The sequence below is a fragment of the Metarhizium acridum genome (genome assembly GCF_019434415.1).
Source record: "Metarhizium acridum strain ARSEF 324 chromosome Unknown scaffold_31, whole genome shotgun sequence".
In the NCBI taxonomy this organism is placed as follows: Eukaryota; Fungi; Ascomycota; class Sordariomycetes; order Hypocreales; family Clavicipitaceae; genus Metarhizium; species Metarhizium acridum.
Window position 1 is genome coordinate 1,346,240 of NW_027094018.1, and position 23,604 is coordinate 1,369,843.

General features: G+C 49.6%; 5 protein-coding genes across 7 annotated transcripts; 3 read left to right on the plus strand and 2 right to left on the minus strand.

The window, feature by feature from the left end:
* Positions 1 to 346: 346 nt before the first annotated feature.
* On the minus strand, positions 347 to 2,398 carry J3458_005248 (uncharacterized protein). Its single transcript, XM_066118690.1, has one exon. It carries the CDS (start codon positions 1,954 to 1,956, stop codon positions 1,576 to 1,578), a length of 381 nt encoding a protein of 126 aa, XP_065976211.1. The 5' UTR covers positions 1,957 to 2,398; the 3' UTR covers positions 347 to 1,575.
* Positions 2,309 to 8,739, plus strand: BUD5_1 (Ras guanine nucleotide exchange factor bud5). Its single transcript, XM_066118691.1, has 3 exons — positions 2,309 to 3,249; positions 3,598 to 4,452; positions 4,554 to 8,739. Exons 2-3 carry the CDS (start codon positions 3,919 to 3,921, stop codon positions 7,689 to 7,691), a joined length of 3,672 nt encoding a protein of 1,223 aa, XP_065976212.1. The 5' UTR covers positions 2,309 to 3,249; positions 3,598 to 3,918; the 3' UTR covers positions 7,692 to 8,739.
* Positions 8,740 to 9,372: 633 nt separating this feature from the next.
* Positions 9,373 to 12,029, plus strand: J3458_005250 (uncharacterized protein). 3 transcript variants are annotated; one of them, XM_066118692.1, is made up of 6 exons: positions 9,373 to 9,520; positions 9,576 to 9,847; positions 9,898 to 10,051; positions 10,106 to 10,218; positions 10,282 to 10,619; positions 10,672 to 12,029. In XM_066118692.1, exons 2-6 carry the CDS (start codon positions 9,737 to 9,739, stop codon positions 11,669 to 11,671), a joined length of 1,716 nt encoding a protein of 571 aa, XP_065976213.1. In that variant the 5' UTR covers positions 9,373 to 9,520; positions 9,576 to 9,736; the 3' UTR covers positions 11,672 to 12,029. The 3 variants fall into 3 exon arrangements, with proteins under 3 accessions (XP_065976213.1, XP_065976214.1, XP_065976215.1); XM_066118693.1 differs by having other exon boundaries at positions 9,641 to 9,847; XM_066118694.1 differs by having other exon boundaries at positions 9,641 to 10,051.
* Positions 12,030 to 13,461: 1,432 nt separating this feature from the next.
* INDA1_2 (Amino-acid permease inda1) lies at positions 13,462 to 15,454 on the minus strand (the record flags this gene model as incomplete). Its single annotated transcript, XM_007817917.1, has 4 exons — positions 13,462 to 13,722; positions 13,791 to 14,911; positions 15,012 to 15,069; positions 15,167 to 15,454. The coding sequence occupies 4 exons, from the start codon at positions 15,452 to 15,454 to the stop codon at positions 13,462 to 13,464; spliced, it is 1,728 nt and encodes a 575-aa protein (XP_007816108.1).
* Positions 15,455 to 16,071: 617 nt separating this feature from the next.
* J3458_005252 (uncharacterized protein) lies at positions 16,072 to 16,356 on the plus strand (the record flags this gene model as incomplete). Its single annotated transcript, XM_066118695.1, is given in 2 exon segments — positions 16,072 to 16,158; positions 16,174 to 16,356. 2 exon segments carry the CDS (start codon positions 16,072 to 16,074, stop codon positions 16,354 to 16,356), a joined length of 270 nt encoding a protein of 89 aa, XP_065976216.1.
* Positions 16,357 to 23,604: the final 7,248 nt, after the last annotated feature.

A 23,604-nucleotide genomic window follows, 5' to 3' on the forward strand; every position in this document is an offset into this window, starting at 1 on the left:
GCAAGACCGCAATCCGTAGTTCACGACAGCTTAGTCAGCACCCTGGTACGCCGTCGAATGTCCGTAGATGGTAGTTATTTGGTACGACGGAACAAACGTAATTATGCACCTGTTGGCCCACGCGATCTGACAAGTTGGGATGAAGGACTTTGCATGCAGTTCTTGGCTCAACCACGCATCTGCTGGTATCGAGGTTCTAACACGGTGATACATACATGCACATTGTATCCCGTCACCCGCAGTCTGTATTACATTCGGGAGGATAATATATTGTACATACCTAGGTAGTATTACTCCGGAGTATTCCGTACTACTCGGGCGTTTGGCCTCTTCGATAAACCACCATCTTATTCCCTGTCGGCCTGTGCGACGGTCGGCCCCGATCAGGGGCAATATGAAAGCCTTTATTTCCTGTATGGGGCATTGTAACCACGGCAGTTCGTCCTCCAGACTTGAAATCGACGCGCTCGAAGCCATGGTCAGCGGTCGAACCGGCCGGCCCTGGTTCAAGAGGCCTGGTGGGTTGGTTCCATGCATCCTAGCCAACACCACTAGTTACACTACTTTAGCCTTGCCTCGGTGCTTAGTGGCATCATGGCCAAGGCTGAGAGACTCGTTTTATAATAGTATTGTAGAAACGCAAGAACATGGCGCTTCGTACTCTGTAGACACACCTCTATGGCCACCTCGAGCTTGTCTCGCTGCCTTGGAAATGCTTGCAGTGCGCGCGCGGCACGTCTTGTAACCCTAAATAAAATCAAAAGGGCATAGGGCGAATAAACAGGATGGCTCTTGACGAGTCGTCGATGAGTTGGGCTTTTCGTGCATTATCCTCGGAACGTGATATGACCGGGCCTCTGCAGATAACTACTCATGTTATCAAATTATTTACGGTATGTACATACATACATTTGAACATGTCCCAAAGTGAAATGGGTCGATGATAGCGCCACTGGCAAAACCTGGTGCCTACGCTATCAAACTCTGAACATGTCCTTATTTCCTTGTTCCCTGACCTGACAACCCAGGTGTTTGCCACGACTTGCGCGGATGCGGAGTAGCATGTGGTGGAACTCGTGTCGAGCTTCCTTGCGGACTATTCCTGGCACCTCGTTGTATTACTCGAAGACCCACTGATGCGTTCGTCTCCCTGACCATGTTCGTGCTGCTGCTGCTCACCATGTACAATTATCCATGCGTTGAGCGGCCGACCGGCTTTCTGCCCTTTGCTATCACACACCTCAACGACCCCAGAAACTTGAATTCATCTTGGTCGTGTGGTGACATGAGCTAGGAGTTTTTTTTTGTCAGGCATTGAATGATTTATGTACCGAAACATTACTCTGACTTTGACACACGGGTCAGTAGGTATCCGCGCGCTTCCGCGACGGTTGGCGTCGTAGAAACAAAGATGGTTGTCGCGTATCACTGAAAGCCGGGACCAGTTAAGGAGGTGATTGAGGATAGCCTGGCGCGTCACGTTCATTTTCAGAAAAATACGTGGAGCTTCCCCCATCTTTCAAGTCCACCCTCCACATGTGCTTGGGCACAGAGTAAATATCGTGCGTATAAATATCACAAAAGAGGAACAGGAGAAACGAGGAATACTGCGGGATCGTCGTGGACGTGGACTTGAAAAGAGACCGAGAGACTGACTACTAAAGCCGACCATTGACCAGGCAAGGGGACCTCGAGCACATCAGTCATGGATGTCCACTGCCCATCCCACCACTTGGTTCCCTGCCCCCTGGCTTGGGCCGTCGTCACCCTGGGTACTATTTCCAACAAGCGGAGTGAGGGGAGTTCTCGGCAGGGTTGTCGACATGGCCAAGCGAAGTTCATCATGGCTTGGGAACCCCAGCCGCCGTGCTCAAGAGGGCACAAACAAGTAGCCAAGAGGCCAAGAGGTGCGCCGACGCGCCGCACTGCAGACACACACACGGTCGGGTCATACATGGCACTAAGAGCAGTTGGATATTAGCTCCAACCTTCGTCTTCCCATCGGGACTCTGCCGGCACCGTCTCCACACGGCCCTAAGGATCAACGAAGCCCGTTCCGCAACGTGCATGCGCAGTGTACTCGCGACGAGCAGAAGAAGTGCCTGGCCATCTGGCTACCAGCAGACGTGTCGGTGGAGGTACTCCCGATGGCGGTGGTGGCTGTGGGCTGTAGGCTGTGGACAGGAGACGAGAAGATTTAAAATGTTTGTCATGGAGAGAAACAAGCATCAGCCTAAAATCTTGTTCGCCATCCCCAGACGGTCGGGCCTGAGGCGTTGTGCGCCACCAAGCTGTTCGGACCCGGGTACCTGCAAGCTAAGTACCGACCTCAAGGTGCTTGGACCCAAGAATACAAACCTGCTGCATCGACCAGACTACCCAGGTATGTCAAGACGCCATCTAAAGTACCTAAGGTATCTTGGTACTGTACTCAAGTACCTAGATACCTAGGTAGGTATAGGCACCCTGGAAGGTGCGGCGCCTGCTTTAGAAGACTACACGTCTTTATCGTACCAGGCCAGATGGCTGTGGCATTCCCCTGGCATTCCCTCGGTGCCATCCACCAAGTCAATTCCTCCTCCTGTCAACTGGTCTGTCTGTTGTATCATGTCTGTGTGTGTTTCGAACTTTTGCTTTGACGTTGACGGTTCCTTTCCTTCCCTACAAACTGGCACCTGAGCAACGCAGACAACAGACGGATCGTTTCAAATCCAGATGTCCCTTCTTGCATCTTCTCCTCTTGGGCCGGCCATTTCCATTTTTGCCTGCGACTTTACAGCTTGAAACACTTGACCCTTTGACATTGGATGCTCGACACTTGAGGCGACATTGAACGGCGGTGACCCTGTCTCTAGAGTCAAGGACCATACCAGACTCTCTCTCTATCATCCAGTCCACCTGCTTGGCTTTCTCCCTTGCAACCAGCAACCAGGCTAATTGCTCCCCCCCCCAATGACCCGCTAAAGCAGGCGAGAAGGGTCTTGTGTTGATCCCGTCTGGTACCTTCGTACCGTCGTCGCCCCTGCTCCTAAGCTCTCAAGCTGCCTTGCTCGTCAGCTCTCGATCCTTCTCTTTCCTACTCTGTCACGAAAAGTTGACCGGAAGCTGCGCTTTGCCGAGTGTCAATTCCTCTTTCACTTGGCATCTTCTATATTGAGAGAGTTGATTTGTTTTTCGTGAACCAGGCATACGAAAGAGTACAATTTTTTTGGCCAGACTTTTGGCAAACACGATTCTGCCAGGCATCAGGTAAGCCGAACACTAAACACCACTTTCATCACTTCACCACTTGGCCCTCTTTTATTCTCAATATCGCCATTACATACAAATATATACATACATACTTCCATGTACATGCTACTGTTCAATCTTTCTGGCATAGCCGCCAGTAGTTTCACACCCGCGACTCCGGATCACAGCCGAAACATCCTTGAGCCGCCCGGAGTGTCGGGTTGTAGCATGGCGTTTTACATTCCACTGCATACCATGTATTGCCTCCGCTTGCCCTCATTCCAGACGCGGCCTCACGCCTCTTTGCCACAACATTCCAGGCGCGCCTTGTACGTTTGCTAATAGTGCATGTTCAATTCATCTCAGAAAACCTCAACCTAGAGTTCAATCATCATCGTTTGCCCAGACCAATCTTCGACTAGGCTGCTACTCTAGCTTATATCCAGGTTCGAGCAATACGCTGTTGCGATATTTCAACGAGTCACCAGACACCGATTTTACCTGCTGCCGATTGATCGTTTTGGTTGTCGTTGATACACGGCTCGCGTGCCTTGGGTACGTAGCAGGGTACTCAATCTCGGAGGACGGGTCGTGAGCGACGTTCTTCTAGATACTGCGCCATCTTGGACGGCACCTTTGCCAGAGCTTTATGCTCTCGGGACGCACTGCATAGATTATACTGCCACAATGCTGAGTGGGCGCCCTTTCGGAGCCAATACTCACATGGCCCATGAACTGGCGCTGTATTATGACGCGGAACAGATATCCCATGGATCTTATGAATCACATCAACACACCACACTCTACTCACACAGCCACATGACTCCCCCAACCACTCCGAATGGCTCCCAGGAGGATCTGTCTCCAGAGCCTACGGGTGCGCCAATTTTTCACAATTTTTTGAGGGCCTTTTATCCGTTCCATCCAAGCTATGCTGTATCAGACTCAAGCGTAACCCTCCCCTTGGAGGAAGGAGATGTTATCTTGGTACACTCAGTTCACACCAATGGATGGGCGGACGGAACGTTACTGGCATCCGGCGCAAGGGGGTGGCTGCCAACTAACTACTGCGAAGCCTATGAGCCGGAGGACATGCGAAATCTGCTCAAGGCGCTTCTCAATTTCTGGGATTTGCTTCGAAGCACCTCGGTCAACGATAGCGAAATGTTTCGGAACCAAGAGTTTATGAAGGGCATCATCGCTGGTGTGCGGTTCCTTCTGGTACGTGTCTGTATCCATGGCCGTTCTGGTGTGACACTTGATTGCTGTTTGAAAGGAGCCCCCATTTGAAATTCTCTCGCTTTACTAACGAGTCCATTTAGGAACGAACGGGTTGTTTGAATAGAGAGTCAAGTGTCGTGCAACGGAGCGATGCCTTGCGTAAAGGACGCAAGTCATTACTTTCCGAATTGTCATCACTGGTTAAAACGGCCAAACGATTACAGGAGAGCCAAAATGGGACTCTGTATCCGCCTGAGAATGCTAATGATATTATTGACGAAATGATTTTGCGAGCTTTCAAAATTGTGACGAAAGGTGTCCGATTTCTTGATGCACTGGAGGAGGATAGACGGGCCCGTGTACCAGCATCAGTTACTGTCATGGCAACTGTTGCTGAAGAGTCATTCATACCGCCAACACCGCCTGCAGATCGAACCCATTTTGAGGATCAAAAGTTGGACAATGCTTCCAGTGAAACAGGCTCACGTGCCTGGACAACTGATAAGGGCACCAGTGTCACGAGTTTGGCGACGTCAGATTCCACTGAAGGCGGTTGCAACTCGCTCGGGCCCTGGGCTCGGCGCATGTCGTCTCTCACCGCACAAACCAACCACGCTCCTTTGACAAGCTCTGACCAAAGCGGAAATCCACAAGGCAGCTTGCAGAGCCACCGCTTGTCTGCAGGAATGGCGCACAGAGTTTCACTTGCTGGGCCATCCCCCTTATCACGACCACACCATCTGGTCTCTGAACGCCTCAGCCGCAGTCATGACAAATTTCTCTCACACCTTGGCTCGTTCATCGGCAGACTACACCTACAGTCACAATCACGACCGGAGTTATCATTCGCCATCAAGCAGTCGGCTACTTCGGGCGGGGAACTACTTGCGGTGATGGATCGAGTATGTGCTTACAACAACTCCAGTGTGGCCTCTTTGAGTAAGGCTCGCATGTCTATGTTTGAGCGTATCCGTATTCTTGTCATTTCAGCACGAGATACGCTGGCCAACGCTGCGACAGAAGGTGCGGATTTGATCATGCCACAAGACAATGGAATATTGCTTATGGCTGCCACTGGATGTGTCAGAGTAGCCGGCGAATGTGTTGCTAAAACGAAAGCTGCTATTGAACGCGTTGGAGACTTCGAATTTGAGCTTGAAGGCTTTTCTTTGGGTATTGATTTGAGCATCCTTGATATTGCAGAAGAACGGGCTAGAACACCTTCGGTTGCCGAACGATCAGACGTGGTTAGCAGCACTGCCGAATCATTTCAGACGTGTGAATTGTCTGTTGCAGCACCACGACGACTTGTTGCTCCTGCCGCCACTGACAAACCGCTTCCACGAGTTCCTCGTCTCAGCATTCCTGAGAACATAGTTCGCCAATGCAGCTCTCCTATTTCTTCTCGACCCTGTTCCATACACGACGACAATGCTTCCAGCGTTGCTTCTTCAGTCTCATCGATTCGTCCAGCATTGCCGACACCACTCAAACCCGCCAATACACCAAACCATTCTGAACAGAGCGAGTCGGGTATTGACACCTCGAGAATAGAACAGGAACAGCATGCTGCTCGCTTTGACGCCCTAATTGCCTCAAGTGCGGGAAGCAGCGGTACATATCTGAGCAGGGACTCGGAGGCGAGCGTTGCGTCACAGACTTCTACACGCGCAACGACTCCGGACCACCTCGGACCTCGTAACCAACCATCTATGTCAGACATGAGTGTTACGGGGAGCTTATCACAAACGGACGAACATGATGATTTGGAAACGAGGCTCTTGGAGAAGACTTTTGCTCATGAGCTTATGTTTAACAAAGAGGGCCAAGTGACAGGCGGCTCGCTCCCAGCTCTGGTTGAGCGCTTGACAACGCATGAATCCACACCAGATGCCACTTTTGTGTCGACCTTCTTTCTCACTTTTCGTTTGTTCTGCACGCCAATTAAGCTCACGGAGGCTTTGGTCGAGCGTTTCGACTACGTTGGCGAATTCCCTCACATGGCTGGTCCAGTCAGACTCAGGGTCTATAACGCGTTCAAGGGGTGGCTTGAATCACATTGGAGAGACCAAACTGATCGAGAGGCTTTGAAATTAATTATCCCTTTTGCCGAGTTGAAGCTTACTTCTGTTCTTTTATCTGCTGGGCGCCGATTACTAGAACTGGCCAAGAGGGTTTCTGGAGAAGGCTCCCTCGTCCCGCGGCTTGTATCGTCGATGGGCAAGACAAACACATCTATTGCGCAATATGTGCCTGCAGATACTCCTCTTCCTCACCCTGCAATCTCTAAGAGCCAACAACACTTGCTCACTGCTTTTCGAACTGGGGGCAATGGGCCAACTCTGCTTGACCTCGACCCTCTTGAGGTCGCGCGACAACTGACGATCAAACAAATGAGCATATTTTGCTCCATTTTGCCGGAAGAGCTACTGTCATCACAGTGGATGAAAAAGGGTGGCGTGGATGCCCCGAACGTGAAGGCTATGTCAGCTTTGTCAACGGATCTTTCTAATCTGGTTGCTGAAACCATTCTTCAGCACTCTGAAATCAAGAAGCGTGCCGCAATTATAAAGCAGTGGATCAAGATAGCCCATCAGTGTCTTGAACTTCATAACTACGATGGCCTCATGGCTATTATTTGCACCCTGAATAGCAGTACAATTAGCCGACTGCGCAAAACATGGGATGCCATATCTACCAGGAGGAAGGAGATGCTTCGGCATTTGCAAGGGATTGTAGAGCCCGCGCAGAACAATAAGGTCTTGCGCACTCGGCTTCATGACCATGTGCCACCATGCCTTCCTTTTCTCGGAATGTATCTGACCGACTTGACCTTTGTTGACATTGGTAACCCTGCCACCAAGCAAATGTCCCTTGGTACGGATGGCGAGGAGGATGGATCTGGCGGTCTGACTGTGGTCAACTTTGATAAACACACACGTACCGCTAAAATCATCGGCGAGCTGCAGCGTTTTCAGATTCCCTATAGACTCATGGAAGTCCCCGAGATGCAGGACTGGATTAACGCACAGATCCGCCGCGTGCGCGAGGGTGACCAGGGAAATGTCCAGGTTACCTACTACCGGAAGAGCCTACTACTCGAACCTCGAGAGAGTGCTCCTCGACGAGATGCAGAACCCCCGACTCCTGTCACCTCTGGGGCAGGACCCTCTAGAGGAGACCTCTTTGGGTGGATGTCGCGTGATCGAGGTCAAACGCCAACTCCGGCTCAGGGCTAACCAACCACCCGGATCATCTGCCACCGCGGACGCTGTTCTGTAGCCGAGAACGGCAGTGCCTTTTAACATGCATCTTACAGCTCAAGATGAATGTCTTATTCACTTCTTTTTCTCACTCTACGCGCATTTTCTTACTAGTACCCAAGTCTTTCTCCTCTTGATACCCCTGTTTCCTACGACATATTTTGAATTTTTATAGTTTAACTTGTTTGCCTCCTTTATTACAGTCGGAGTTGATAATTGGTGCTTCACTTGCAGCCTACATTGGCGTATAGGACCTATTTGATTCACTTTTTCTTCATTCACCATAATGGCGTTATTTGTTCTGGGCTTCTGTCAGCCCTCATGATTTGCGGCTGCACAGTTATGGGCATGAAAGCTCGATATATCAGAAGGAGTCTTTTTATTTGGCATGGGCGATGACTCTGCATCCTGCCGCAACCTCAGCATCGCATGGGCCTTGATAGGTCAATTTTGACTAGCAAAAGTGCTGCAGCGCAGCACATTATTTGCTGACTCAACAAACGGGCCTCGAATTCAGGTCGGACTAGGGAAGACGGTGTGACATGCGTGGTTTTTGCACCGTTTCTGGCTATGGGTGTGATAAAAGTAGTTTTTTTTTTTTTTTTTTTTTTTTTTCAGACACGTGGGCTCGGCGTTGAAGGATTACAAGCATGATGCTGGTTCGTTCGATTTTTGAGCGCCAAGTTCTTCTGGTCATATTCTAGGAAAAGGAGCGGGATTGGACTGAACGAAAGCTCCCAGGAGAAAATGATTGTGTGCCCTGCGCGGACTGGTTTTGTTGCCCAACAAAGAAGGTAGCCTCCTTTGTATTATGTATCTAGCTTGGACGATGATGAAAGAGGAATGCGTAGGGGTTGAGAAAACCGATGGCGGAAAATGGAACAGAACTTGAACATTTCTCCCTCCTCTTTCAACATCCTCGCGGTATAATTTGATTCATTCGAATGTCTTGAACAATACGAATCCAGCAATGCCCAATTTTGGCACGCTTGTATAGGCCACTATGGGCGAGAGGCTTCTCAGGGTCCGGAAGATACAAGTTCACTGTCATTGTATCGAAGTTCTCGTCTTGTCAGAATTGTGGTGGAAGGCTCGGTAAAGTGTGACTCTATTTATTGCGTATTGTGGGTTGTGATGTTCGAGTTTCTGTTCCAAAGGCATCTATCTGGTGGTTGGAGACATTGGCTGCTTTGAATACTTTGGTTCTTGAAATGGCACGCGTCCTATCCACAACTAAATATATCCGAGTACATCCAGATGCGGACACAATATCTGTATACGCTCGCGGTCCTCTCCAATACGCTCTCTGCGATTCCTTTATATGCATGTAAGCTTACTGCCCTTTGCCCGAGTGCTGAATGAACGGCTTGCCTTGCCGACAGCGGAGTAAGACGGTGCAATGGAGTGAAGTAGCGAAGCTTCCAAATATTTCACTATGATGACTATAGCCCGGAGTCTAAAAAGCGAGATGCCTCTATGTAGTAGTTATATTAAGTGACCGGTGGCGCCACCAGCGGGCACAGGGTAGGCCAGCAGCTGCGGTTAGATTGTGGAGTCGTCTTGGCTGGACAACAGCCTCCACTCCTATTTTGCAGTAACCCCACGTACCCAGCCAGATTGGGTACTTCAGTAAGTTAAATAGCTGGCTGCTATCGACCACCGTTGAACATCCGAAGCTCGTCGATCGCATTCAAGATTGTCCTCTGGACACCGGTTTTCTCATGGAGGCTTCGCCACTTACTCGCCAGCCTCCGCCAGAGGTATTTACGCCCAAAATTGTAGAGCTATACTCGGCTCTATTCAAGGTTTGACGCAGCTCCCTCTTTGCGTGGCCATCTGATACTGACTGGTGCATTCAAGGTACGACAGCGCAATTACATCTGCGTGCAACTCCGCTCCCTGGACTGACCCAGAGACTCTGACAGGAGGATGACGACGCCGAAGAAAAGTCGGACGGCTTCTGGACAGAATTCTTTCTACTGCGACCAGAGCGCCAGAGCCTGCGAGCCTTGCTGAACGAAATGTCACCCGCCGACGTTATAACATTCGAAGGCCGAACGAGGGAGCTTTTTGGGAAGGCTATAGTCACTGTAAAAACAGGCCAAGGTCTTGCTCCTCTGCGCGCATTAGACGTACGACACTAGATTGGCAATGCACAACATATGGTTCTAACCTTTGACAGACCTTGGGCATCTTCCTCTCGTGTCTCCTCTCCAAGAAATATCCTCATCCTAGCTCCGACATCATCGCCATCCTCGCTGGACTCGACCATATCGACGCTGTTTTCACAGACTTTGTAAGCACACTAGATGCAATAGTTCGAAATGGGGAAAACCGTAAGAATGACGAGTACAACCTAGTCAGGGCCACGGGCTGACTCTGCAGAGCAGTCACTGTACGCCACAAAGCCATCGAGGTACTGCTTGCCGTAACCGCAGGCGCATACCAAACAAGTCTTCTCACGTATATGATACAAAGAGATTTATTCCCAGCTGTTATGAAGGTAAATTATGTGAGACTTCTAGAGTGTTGGCCCCAGCATTTCTGACCATGGAACGTGGGATAGTTTGTGCAAGACTCAGAGACTCCGGGACAAGTGTTGGAGCCGTTTATTCTGTTGGGTCTACTGGCAAACTATAACAAATTTGAGTTCCAAAATCCATACCAGCTCAGGTTCAACGATTTCGTCAATGAAGACACCATTCAAAAAACTATCCGATGCATCGGTTACACTTGCCAAGCTCTTCGGTTAGACTACATCGACATTCAAGACGATTTACCAGAAGGCTGGACATTTAGCAATACACTGAACCTGATTGGGTTTGGTCTAATAATTCGTGGCTCAAAGCCAGAAAAGAAGCCCGTCCATGACGCCGAAACAGCGAAACAACTGTTCTCCAACCTGTACGCCTGCACATATTCTGCTATACACATCATGAGACACTAATTTTTGTAGGCCTAGCGAGAATGCGGCCGCCCTTCTCGCATCCTATGATTTTGCACATGCCAATAAACTTTTCTGCTTCAACTTTGTGTCACTTCCAGGAGAGAATGACGGTGAACGACCAATTGCAAGCTACTTGTCACTCACGTCTTATCTGCTTCAACACGCTCATCTTTCCCACCGGGCTACTTACTACGCGCACCTGAACCTCATGGTATTTCGCTTACTGATTGAAGATTCAGTTGTTTGCAAAAAAATTTGCGACGAAGTAAAGGCTTCTGTTCGACTGTGTCGACACCGGCAACCATTCTTGCCGCTTGTGAAAACAGAGCGAGTCCTCGCAGCCAGTGTCCTTGACTGCATGATCGATGGGATCAACCATAATCTTCGTCGACGACTGGATGTTAGCCTATACACTTTGTGTCTGGGAATATTATTACGAATTATTTCTCACCTCTCTCGCTCAAGAACGCGCCTGGCCTATCATTGGTCAGAATTCTTTAGATCTCTACTGTCACTGGTCCGCTTCTTGGCAACCTACACTTCAGACCTGAAGGGTTTAACTCATATCAACACACTGCTAGACCATGTTGTCAACCTGCTAGCACTCTCTCTGTCTGCAGGCGAAGCATTCTTGCCATCGCCTGCCGCTTATGACGACCTGTTTTACAAAGTGGTTGAATCCGGCGAAGTGCTGACCAAGTTCAAAGAAAACTATGGTCTTGAGAATCGCAAGAGCAATTCAATTGACACATTGATTAGTGTCAGTACCCATTACAAGCAGCTGCTTGCCGGGGGAGGTGGCTCCTCCAAAAAGAAACCGAGCCATCTCACGACACAACAGGTCACAGAAGTCATTAAACAGGGGTATGAAACGCTGAGCATACAGGCGAAGGAAGGCCTGGATACTTGGGATAACTTTCGAGAAGCAGACGAGAGAACGCTTTTGAAAAAGGTGGCAAGGGCATCAGTTGGTGATGTGAGAGTCATGGTAGAAAGGCATACTCAGTAAGAAATTATGGAGAGCCATCTTTTTTTTTTTTTTTGGGGGGGGGGGGGAGGACCATGTATTGACATGATTAGGGAGACTTTTGGATAGGTTACCTTGACTCCGGGACCCTTTGCCACTAAAATATCGCAAGTTAGGTTGTGAAGAATACCGGGCAATGCCAAAAGTATAAAGCTGACTTAAATGGAACGGAACGTCGTGGCCTTGGCCTGGGTGTTTTACAACACAAAAAAGCGGGATCCACGATTCTGGAACATTGAACTCATTCCGTTTAGCACCATATAATTCAAGGGACTCGGGTACTTTAACATAACCATCTCTTCATATTGAAGCCTTCTTTATTTTAACCCGCGTATTCTCATCTCACTACTCGTAGTAGTACTTCTTTAGAGGCTGTGGAAAGTGTCCATGGCGGTGGGAGATTTTCAGACCGTAGAAGTGGTTTCGCCAATGGTAATTCGCAATTCCTTTATACGAAGCATTAGACAAGAACATATTGTATTGCCAAGAAGTGAAGCATTTTGACCAAAAGATCTCTCCCTCCGAGAGAGCCCGCGGAGTCACTTTAAAGAAGTCTAGAATAGACTTCAGTGGAGAGAGAGAGAGAGAGAGCGCCCACATACACGTGGTTACGACTGACAGATGCCTCTAAGCACTACAGAGTACTCCCTTGTTCACATCCGGCGAGGATACAGTTGTCTCCACAAGGGATGACACTGTCTCGAAATAGACTCCGGGGGACCAAGGGGGAGGGAGAGACGGATCTGGGGACGGAGCCGATCTTGATGCAACCCTGGGACTCGGTGTTCTGCAACCCCGCCGCCCCGTGAAGCGAAGCGGCCCAGTTGCTCAACCGAGCAACATACTCGCGCTAAGAGAGTACTTGACTCTTCATCATTGCTGATGCAGGCACTCAAGCCCAACTACCTAGTACCTGCCTACCTAGACCTAGGTAGGTGTGTAGCTGGCCGTCTCGGGGGTTGCGGCTGCTGTTAATACCATACTTGCTCCATATGCCTAGAGCTGCCCAATCCAAGGTTTTCTCGGCGGGCGGTTGAAAATCTAGAAGCACGCAATGTTTGCTGACCAAGCCAATACCATGAATGGATATCTTTCGTTTGTAATACCTATTATGGATTGTGAGCGTGATGAGATTGAACTTGACATTTTGAAAGGCGCAGACACGTGGGGCGGGCTCGCTCTGGAGAGTCTAGGGCGCGCTTGACAATTTTGACTTCCGGCAAGCACAACACAACAAACGCAGGTTTCTGCGTACCGGAGACACGCATGCAACATTGCAGTTGTGCATCTGCCGTCGAAGCTACACGGAGCGGACCTCTACCATTTTGCTGCTCATTCTTCAATAAACTTTCTCTTTCTAGAAAATTCTAGCGTCACGAGAAACCGTTTCCATCTTTTGAGAGCTCATGCACAACAGTGAACACCACATTTGGGACAGCACCTTGGCGGTTCTGGGGTCATATTACCAAAGGCATGGCCAACACGACAGATCAGCAAGGAAAAATAAACGTACTTCGTTCCATTGGTCCCAATCAAGCATCATTTGATGTGGTATCTAATAGCTAATGTTGTACAGCAGAAAATGTATCAACCAAAGAATCACCCGCCCGCTATGAAAGTCATCATAGTAAATAGACTACTCGGCAAACATGGTTTCAACGGACAGGTTTGGTCACTCCGTAAAGAGACCAGCAGCTGTTCTTGAGCCGATGACGCGCGACAATACTCCTCGTTGAGAACACATATACACAAAATGACACCACCTTGCCACCTTAGAAAGTGTGGTGAAGAATTCTTCGCCAAGCTGGCCACGAGGCAACCTTGGCTCGGTAGGCGTTGATTTCATCCCAGTCCAACTCTCGGCGGCCAGTATCAACATCCATCTGCTCAGTTCGGAGCCATCCAGTTCGCTTCCAGAGGTACCCAACTACCCAGAAGAACATGACAACGGGGAAGGCTAGATACGACTTGAAAAAACCCTCAGCAGTGCCAATACCAGATTCTCCGGGAGGAGCCACGATAGCGGTGTAGAACTGAAACGAAGACATTGTAAGTAAGTTGATGTCCATATCCAACACCGTTTTGAGAGTTGGTTTCTTACCTGAGCAATCAGGACGAGAATGCAGAGAGCGAGTCCGAGCCAAGAGCCATAGACACCCCCAATAGCCTTGAAAGGGATCTCATCCAAAGTGTGACCGTGGTACTTCCACGCCTTGCGGAATCGAATATGGGCCAAGCAAATTGAACCCCAGGTGAAGATAGCTGCAAGTCCGGACAAGGCTAGAAGCCAGTCAAAGACAACAGGGCCCTTATTATTTAAGCTCACAAACCCGAGGAATCCGCAAAGAATAATGGCAATAACGGAGAAGAGGGGGCGACCTGACTTATCAATATAAGTGAATACCTGGGGAGCATAGCCCTGCTGGGCCAAAGCGGTCAGAGTGCGAGAGCCTCCATATACACCCGAGACACCAATTGACAAGACAGAGACTAGGATTGTCAAGTTCATAAAATGGTCAAATCCCGTAAGTCCAGCATATTTGCCAACCAAAACAAAAGGCGAAGTCTTCACATCGCTAAAGGCTTGCGACGAGAGCAGCGAAGGGTCATTGCTGTTGATGAGAAGGCCAACAAAGAACAGACCCAGGATATAAAATACCGTGATACGCCAAAATACCTGCTTAATGGCGCTTGGCAGAGACTTGACAGGGTTCTTAGCTTCGGCAGCAGCAAGACCAACCAACTCGGTTCCAGAAAAGGAGAAGGCAGCTGTGACAAAGACAGCGCAGAAGCCCTTAAAGCCGTTCTTAAAGGCACCTGGGTCATACCAATATCTGGCGCCCCAGTACTCATTATATCGGCCGTCCTTAGGTCCACCGCCAAGTACGAGGACAAAGGCAATAATCATGAAGATAACAGTCGCGAGAAGCTTAAAAACAGAGGATACAAACTCCTCTTCAGCATATCCCAGGGCACCAAATAGGTTAATAATAATAATCGCAGCAAGGAATACGGCAATCCAAACACCGACCGAGATGTCTTCGTTCCAGTATTGAATAGTCAGGCCGCAGACCGTGAGTTCAAGTGGCAAGACAACGGCCCATTGGAAGACATAGTTCCAACCCATTGCAAAACCCCAGGAAGGGTCAATAAAGCGGGTTGAGTAGGTATAGAAGGCACCAGAAACGGGATACATGACAGCGAGTTCACCTAGAGCATACACTGTGCACAGCATAATCCATTAGTACACATTTAGAAACCACAGAAGGCTTGGGAACTAATCTCAGGGTGACAGAGAGAAGCAACACGATCATTCACTTACCGACGTTGAACATCATGATACCAATGATCAAGAAGTCGAGAAAAAGACTTCCAGGGCCCTGGCAAAGTGTCAGTCAGCTTGGATAGCTCTCACTTAAGAGAGAAGGGGGGGTGTCCATTATTGGCCAGCGGGCTCAGTGTACAAAGGAAACTTACGCCTTTACTCAAAGCACCGCCGGAACCAACGAAGAAACCAGCGCCGATAGAACCACCAATAGCAATCATATTCAGATGCCTGGGTTTCATAGGGCGTTCCAGTTCGACGAAGCCGGTACCATAATGGGCTTTCTTCAAAGATTCCAGATTCAAACCATTGCGGGTCATGAAATTTGGGTCACGCTCGATCGTGGTTGATTTAGGGATCACTTGGCTAGTACCCTCCAGGGCAGTCGTATGGCCCTTCTCCATGGCACTGGAGTCAATGGGTTCGTCTTTGGACGACATGGTGTCTGGAGTTTGTCGTTGTACTGGTTCCTTGCCTCCTACTGTTGAAAGAGCTCGGCAAGCTCGCAAGACCTCAAGGCCAGAAGCAAAATATGGAAAGGGAAAATAATGAAGAGGAGAGGAATACAGAGCAAGAGAACGATAAGCTAAGAATTGAGGGAGGCCGGTCCTTTAAAGAGGGAGAGACAGAGAGAGAGGAAAGGGCGAGCTTCTGGAAGGATACAATGGACCCAGCCTGGAGGGTACGAAAGTCGATTCAGACCTACCTTTGGGAGGGGGGTGTGAGTGTTGGCCCAGCATATATTTTGCCAAGGAACATGGCACCAGATCTGGCCCTTGGGGCTGAGGCAATTCGGGGGAGGGGCTGACAGGGATTCAGGATGAGAAGAATAATAGAAGCTACAGGGCGGGAAGCTCCCAAATGGACTCAGGAGGCTTTCTCAAGGGTGCACGAAGTATTACAAGTTGGGGGCCGGTGACTTTAAAGGGCAAGTTAAGGGTCGACTACCCAGGGCGTGGTACTGTTCAAAAAAGAGGAATTTCAACATGGATACGATAGTGCTTGTTCAAGACACGTTGAATGGAGCTTGTAAAGTCTTTGCATAAGGTAAGACAAGATGAGATATGACCTCGACATAGCCCGACTAGCTGGACTAGCCCCTCACAGCATACCAATTCTAAACGACGAGTGGCGATGGGAGTGTGTAAGTAACAACCAGATGGTGCGGCTGGAGGACAAGGAGTTGTTGATTTGCATGACGGGAAATGATCTGGAAGCGAAGAAGACGCCTGCAAGCAGATTCAACCAAGACGGTCGAGGCGCCAAAGAGCGGTTGAACGACTTTTGTGGCTTTTCAGCCACCTGGGCCAAACGCGACGGAGGGAGGCTCTTCTTGGGGTAACAGGTGGATGTGGGTGGAACTCCATTATCACAAGCAAAAGAAAGATCTCGTGAAACGACAAGACAGGGTTTCCCAGATGCAAAGACTCTAAGCTGTTGAAGTTAGTAAGTACGCCAGGAACTATTAAGGCTCTGAAGCTAACGAGACCGACGTTGACAGCGCCCGCGCCAGCAAACGACCTGTGCGGATTGTCGGGACCACCTAGTCTCATTGCATCCAAATACGGGCCTTGGGATAATGGATTATTATTTGGCACTAAACAGTCGAGACATTTCCACTAAGGAGGGGTGGGTAATTCTTTGGGGCCGGAGTGATAGGACCAAACGGTCCCCCTTGATATGGCAATTGGGAAAGCCATGCTCTCGCATAACGGGCGCCGAGTAGCAATTTGCGGGCGTGTTTCGTGACCAGAAAACAATGCCTTTTAACAGTGAGCATCAAGATAGTCAGTTAAGACCATTAGCGTCCCAGCTAGTGAAGATGACTTCGGACGCGGGAGAGCAAATATACGCGGTACATATAGCGAAATGCACACGAAAAGCAGCTAGCGAGGTCTGGCGGAGATATATTGGACGAGCAACGCGAGGTGCACCACCTCGACAGGGCATGACATGACAGCCTGATGGATTTGGCATGTCGGATTGTTCCCATCTCTACAACATGCAGGCAATACAATGCTTGCTGTCCTGTCGTCGCGGACCTGTTGATACAGCTGCTTCATTGACGCCAACAACGAGAGGCCATGACTCTGATCTACCTGTGGCTTGACTCCACCAGATCTCTTAACATGTCCACCAAGCACATTCAATTCTTCTTGTTTGATTTGGTTGGCAAAACTTGATCGCTTGGCTGGGAGTGCCGACTATTCTTGTCTGGTGCGTAGTTCAGCTCCCGCACAACCACGCAAGAACACGCTCGACACACACACATACACACACAATGGTGTGTGGCTGGTCACTCTGTCGCTTTTGCCGACCTTGTCCCCCGTGGCAAATTGAGCCTGCATAACCATAAATCAAGGTTGCCAAAGTTGTGCAGCCATGTCAGTCGCGGCAACTCAACTATACGCCGACTCATCCTTGAGAACGCAAGGCGGTTGAACGGACCCCGCCTCGTATCGTCTGTCGACCGTGCTGTTATCTTGTATTGTTTGATAATCAATAGCAAACAATGGCGCATTTCGACTGTGAGATGGTCGAACTGGAGCAACCCACTTGTTTCTCCGCTGGCGGCATCCTGGAGAGCGAATCGTCATGGATTTTGGCCTTCTTTGCCCCCGGACAAATAGAGGCTCGTGAGCCCCCGTTCCGGCATACCATGCGGAACCAGCCATACCCATGCCGAAAGAACTGCTGTATCATACTCCCCAGGTGGACTGGCAGGCAAACGGATGATAGTACTATCATGGTTTCCCCTACTCTCCACACTAGTCCAGTTCCACTGCACCACCACATCAGCCATCAGTCTGGGGCGCCCCTAATTGCGACCTCCCGCCGAGCTAGGCTGTCTTGGCTTTTTGCTGATAGCAATTCCCAGGTGTCCCTCGTCACTCTTGGAGCCTTGCCGATAGTGCTATGGTCTCCGCGCCCCCGACTTTGTCTAGGCCCCGTCGGGTTTGGGTCGCAGGCACTCGTCTGGCTTGTTGCTAAGGGTTAGCATCGGATGCGTAATATTCACAGATATTGCTGGGCAGCGCTCATGGTTAGTTGGACCGAGACAACTTCCCTCTCCGCCTGTCCAAGCTACATTTAGTATTCGTCGTTGGGCTATGCGCCTATTTTTTTTTCGTTATAGCCCGTTACCTACGACGCCTTAAGGTTGCTCCCAATCCGCTTGTGTCGCATCACTGGGGCTAGCGTGGGAACAATGGCTTATCGTCCGTCGCCAGCTCTTGGCCGATCTCAGTGCTCACTACTGCTCTTTCAACATATCCTACCAGTCCGCGTCGTTGCACATCGTTGGCCCTCATGGTGTGTGAAAACTGTCAGCATCATCATTAAACATGCAGTACATCATTCCACCTAATCTGCTAGCCAATCTTGCGGGTGTTATTTTGCGGTTGTTGGCCGCCTTGGGTTGGCCAAGTGGGCTCCGGCGGCCGCCACCTGTGATCCAAGCCAGATTCTACGGTTCGGTCATTGGTTGTTTGCTTAGCTTGAGAAGAAAGTCCTCGCAAGTACTGGCGAGGACAAGCATGGCCAGGGAGGCTGGCTACATGGCACCTTGTACAACTGTTGCGTCGCCGTCTGTGTCCTTTCTGGCCCAATTCGCTGCCAGCCATCGCCGCCTGTCCGCAGCAAAAGGTCCTCCTGGCCAAGACCTGTCCCCTTGGCTCGTCCAACCGCTTGCTTCAAGTAAGAGTACGAGACTAGGAGGACTACCTGCCGCTCGTGGCGGACGATCAGTATTAGTTGCTACATAGACCATGTCGAATACAATCGCGGTAGAACGTGATGCTATAGCCTGCAGCTCATCAACGGCCTCTTTTGGCTTGGAGAAGCGAAAACTAGGACCGGTATACTTGCCTCGGACACGCCCGCTGTCAATGTATTGTATTGTTTTAGATTGTGAGGTGCATCTGCAGACAAGGAGGCTCCAATGCCAAGGTAAAGGCAGGCATCTGTCCATTTTCCTGGAAGATCGAGAGGGTGGTTCTTCTGATCCCCTCCTAGTTGAAAGCAGGAGCCGCCGCATGGCCGGCCGCTGGTTAGATTGCTCGTGGCTCTAGGCAGCCAAGGAACGCCTGCCTACATGATGTTGGGTTGTCTACCAGAACCGGCGTAGCATCTTATGGTTGGCCAATTTTGGTGCCAAGCTCGGACACATGATAGTTAAGCCTATTCCGTTTTGTGTAGACAGGCCGGTCGGAGATATTGGTTTTGTTTGGACAAGTCGATAATTTTGGGATGCGTGCCATTGGCGTGAACCCGTCGCCGCCTCGGCTAAGGCGAGACATTCCATGGCAGAGCTGATGTTGGCACACAATTTGTGAGACACCAATCGACTAGCATGTTTGATGCGGCGACGGTATAGAATCACAGAGACGCTCTCGTTCTCAACGCAAATAGTCTCTCTCTGCCCCTTCTTCTCAGCGATCATGACGGCCCAGCGGGATGGATTCACATGGGCTTGTACAAGACAAAGTGACGACAACGGCGACAAGCTGTCTGTACTCTTTATTCCATGCAGACTTCTATTTTAGCTTTGCGGTTACCTTGTCCTCACCTTCCATTCTCGGCTCGACTGCTCAGCGTCCGAGACCTCGACATTGGGAGGAGCAGGGCCAAGGGGGTTTGCAAGCATACATATATGTAACTACATACTACTCCGTACTCCGTACTGCAGGTATGTATGTATGGACCCCAACTCACCCAAGATAAACCCGCCCAATCGACAACCTTGATTCTGTGGATCAATTCCTGATAACCGTCGCAAGCTGACTAGGCACGTATGTGTATGTACGTCTACAAGGTACGGGTCTGGAAGCGTCAAAGATATCACTTGACAACACTTTGGCCGTTGTCGGTATCGGGCTATCATAGAGAATCATCAAGCGCATTGAAACTGTGGGAACGCTCGTTGCGAGGACAAGAAAGAAAGACGGCCATTCGACAGCGTGGCAGTGTCTTGGAAGTCAACAAACACTCTAATAATATCTCTGCATCAGCTGGTCGCTTGCTGATGCGTGCTCGCGGGCCAGCAAACGCATCAGTCACAGCCACTCATGCAGCTGATTGACGTTAATTTTTCGCTTCCTGTCGGCTCGTACAAGGATACTGCGATTGGTACACCCCAAGGTGGGTCATTCCAACCACAAGTTTGTAGGGGACATACAATACGGAGCTACGCAGCGCTTATCTCGTGTCTTTGTGCAAGAGGTTTTTCATGATATCGTTTAGTCTGCCATGGTCTTCTCGTCTCAAGTGGATAAAAGGCTCCAGATTGCGTCAAAAGAGCTACGGGCCATGCCAGACTTCACCAGCTCAATCGCATCTGTCTGACTGAGCTTGGGCTTTACTCGACCCTGATACACGGGTTCAATATCAATTGTCGTCTGCTTGCGGTATTTCTACACTCGCTGAAGTCGGGTATTATGGCTGACAGACCCAAGGGGCTGGGAGGGATGCATCTGTTCTTGGCGGCAGCCACCGAGCTAGAAGCGAGGGATCATTTCTAGAACATGGGTAGGTCGCTTGTGCCTATGTGAGTTGGGGGAAAGTTAAATCACCAGAAGCCTTCTGAGACGCTAGAACGGCAACCCGACTCACGCTGAGAGCAGAACTGGTATATATGATGCGGCACATGTCAGATGGCTACCATCTGTCCGAGCCAAAGACCCGAAAGACTCGTAAGTATCCCCTGGTGAAGGGAAAGGTAGCTGTGATATTAATCTTATGAGGGGGGTCAGGTGGCTTGGTCGTGTGGACATGGCTCGACCAAACAATGCTAATCGTCTGATCCTACGGCGCAAACATATGATTGGAGCTGCAGAACAGAAGAGAACTCTGATCCATGCTTAGGAGTACTGTATCTGTTATCCATGGCAGAAGTCATGATGAACCGCGTCAGGATGGCCTGTTGGGTACCAGGTTGGCTTGATATGGGCGTTTTAATTGCGATCAAGTATCGCCACCGCGACGCCAACCACGAGACGTTTACGCAACCTTTCGTATGACGATTCCGTTCTTAAGATAAATGGTCGAATGAAACGCCTGCCAGTCATCTTGGAGTATTTCATTTGAGAGCAGTGACGGCATTGAAGCTCAGCAAATTGCGTCCAAGAAAGATGCAATCCGACCCCCACAACGCCATCATGCTGTCAAGCCCTGCCCGTGCGGAGGCAGCAAGGAGATACTAGTAATTGTTCCTCTCAGCTTTGAACCAAATTCAGCTTCCCCGCATCCATCTCACAGATGAACAGGAATCGGACTCTCCGAATGTGGTGCATTTGGGAGAGGGGAGAGAGGAGGGGCGTCACAAAGAGAGAAGACTAAAAATATGGTGGCTTGGTGGCTTGATCAGAACTTTCGGCCATTTTCACAACGGCAAAACAAGGGCAAACATTGTACGGAGTATACGGAGTACGGAGTAGTGCGGAAGAAAATCGTTCGGCCAGTGACGGTTTCCGCAGGTCCGGACATAAGAAGCAAGGAGCATCCCCGTCCCGCTGTCAAACCGGGAAAATGAATCGTGTATTGAGGCGAATGGCGGCTTTTCCTGGGAAAATGTTGCGTAATTATTTGCGGCTGGCCATGACTAAACGCAAACATCACGACGACGATGTCGCTTCTTGAAACCCGCCGTCGCGAAGGCTCTTGCGATGATTGCCGCTCCCCACAATCTCCAGACATCCCCAGACATCATCTTGTTGATGTTCACACTACCGGCGTAACGGACCCACATAACCCCAGACCCAGAATTACGATGGAGCCGAGAAAATTGTACGTAAAAACATTGTCTACCGCACAACTCAAACCCAGTTGCGTTTTAACAATGCGCCATGTGTATGAGCGGGCGGTGCCGCATGAATGTTGGCACTGAGGAGACGCGCGACTGCAAGTACGTGTAAGAGCAGCAGGATTATGTCTTGATGTTTGAAGTTGCTCGGCGAGGAGGAATTTTAGGTCAACCCATTTCAGATGGTTTCATGATAAACCAAGCGTGGATTGCTTGGGAGGTCCGGAAAGCTGTTTGACGTTCACCTCGAGTGGACTCTGGTGCGAGCAATAGCCTGACGCATGGGTTCTTGTATTCCAATGAAGATCGAGTAAGATTGTGGCCGTCATTTGCGTGCTAGCGGACACCCTCTATCTCGAATATGAAACGAACTCTGTACGGTTTAGGGTAGGGAGAAATACGTGACAGTATATTCCATGGCAACTGGACTTTTGAATAGCAATGCCGTATTATTTTTCTTTTTCCCTTTTTTTAAAAATACCAATAAATAAACAAAGAAGCACAGAAATAAACCTCAGCGGTTAGACCTTGTTAACAAAGATTGAACTTTGCTTAGTATTATGGGTAAACTACATATCGACAATGGAGAAACTATCCAACACCGTGTTCGGTGGCCACCCGCAACACATCTCCTGCTGCTTCCATATCAGCAGAGAACGAGAACGTTTGAAAGCAATGGCTGAGTGTCGGTAACAATTGTCACAAGGGGATGTATAGCTACATAACAGATGAGATGGGAACAATGTGGTTACACAACACTATACAAGTTCAAAATCACGCTTCAGGGCTAGCTCGTAAGGTAACATTTGACCAGGCAGACTAGCAACCTTGTATATAGTTTCACGACGCAACTCATTCAGCGCAGAATCGGTTTTGAGGCCAACTACATTCGCAGCGACCCATGTCGTAGTGTCTAAGTTTGACGCTGGCGACTTCTTTACCATCTATCCAGATTGCAGGCCCATGAGAGTACGGGGTTACGGAGACTGGTCTTTCTGGCACATGTCTGCGATAATATAGTCCCACCGTGCCTTATCAAATCCGAGAGCCAAACAAGAATGAGCAGAGAGAGCCCTGTTTCCGGATGTCAAGGGCCCCGGAAGGGCACACTTGTAAGCTGTATGTTGGGAGTATTCGGTCCAAGGACCGCTCCCGCTGGATCTAGTATCTAGTTGCTCCTCGACTCAATGGCCGAACAAAATGGCCGCTGTGACACTGAGTTGATCAAGTTTAAAGCCTAGTTGGGTTGGCAGATATTCTACTTGACAGGGAAAAGAAAAGAGTTACTTAGGTCTAGAACGGCACCAATGAGATTTGTAAATGAGGAATCAACCTTGGAAAAGGCTTACCTTCCCACGACCAAGAGTCCAAAACGTCAGGCCACAATTACCATCAAATATTCGTTTCATCGACGCAAATGTCAACAAGTTTCCACGCCACATATCCGTGGTTGTTGCAAGATCCCAGACCAACTTGACTGCAAGGCGTTGCGTATCGTTTAGTTCTCCACACGGGGCTCTTGGATTCACTGACTTGGCTGACGAATTCCGTTTTTCTAACCCAGGCATGGAGTTGCAAATATAATAGCGGAAAAGAGAATGGTACATGCCTGGCAATAGGACGAGCGAGGTGAAGGACTCTTTTCAGTATCGCACAGATGGATTCTCTAGATGTTTGACGGTTATGTTTTCTATGGAAGCAGTGGCACAAGACGGCCTGCTATGGGGTATTGCGGCCTTGGGATTGAATTGCCTCTCAGCTACTAGCATCACATGGCATAATCGCTCGGAA

Bases quoted from the DNA above. Each gene is read 5' to 3' on its own strand.
- J3458_005248 (XM_066118690.1), bottom strand. From the start codon at position 1,956: ATGTATGACCCGACCGTGTGTGTGTCTGCAGTGCGGCGCGTCGGCGCA.
- J3458_005250 (XM_066118693.1), top strand. From the start codon at position 9,437: ATGGAGGCTTCGCCACTTACTCGCCAGCCTCCGCCAGAGGTATTTACG. The intron at 9,521-9,640 runs GTTTGACGCAGC...AGACTCTGACAG, and splicing joins TATACTCGGCTCTATTCAAG to GAGGATGACGACGCCGAAGA. The intron at 9,848-9,897 runs GTACGACACTAG...AACCTTTGACAG, and splicing joins CTCCTCTGCGCGCATTAGAC to ACCTTGGGCATCTTCCTCTC.
- BUD5_1 (XM_066118691.1), top strand. From the start codon at position 3,919: ATGCTGAGTGGGCGCCCTTTCGGAGCCAATACTCACATGGCCCATGAA. The intron at 4,453-4,553 runs GTACGTGTCTGT...GAGTCCATTTAG, and splicing joins CTGGTGTGCGGTTCCTTCTG to GAACGAACGGGTTGTTTGAA.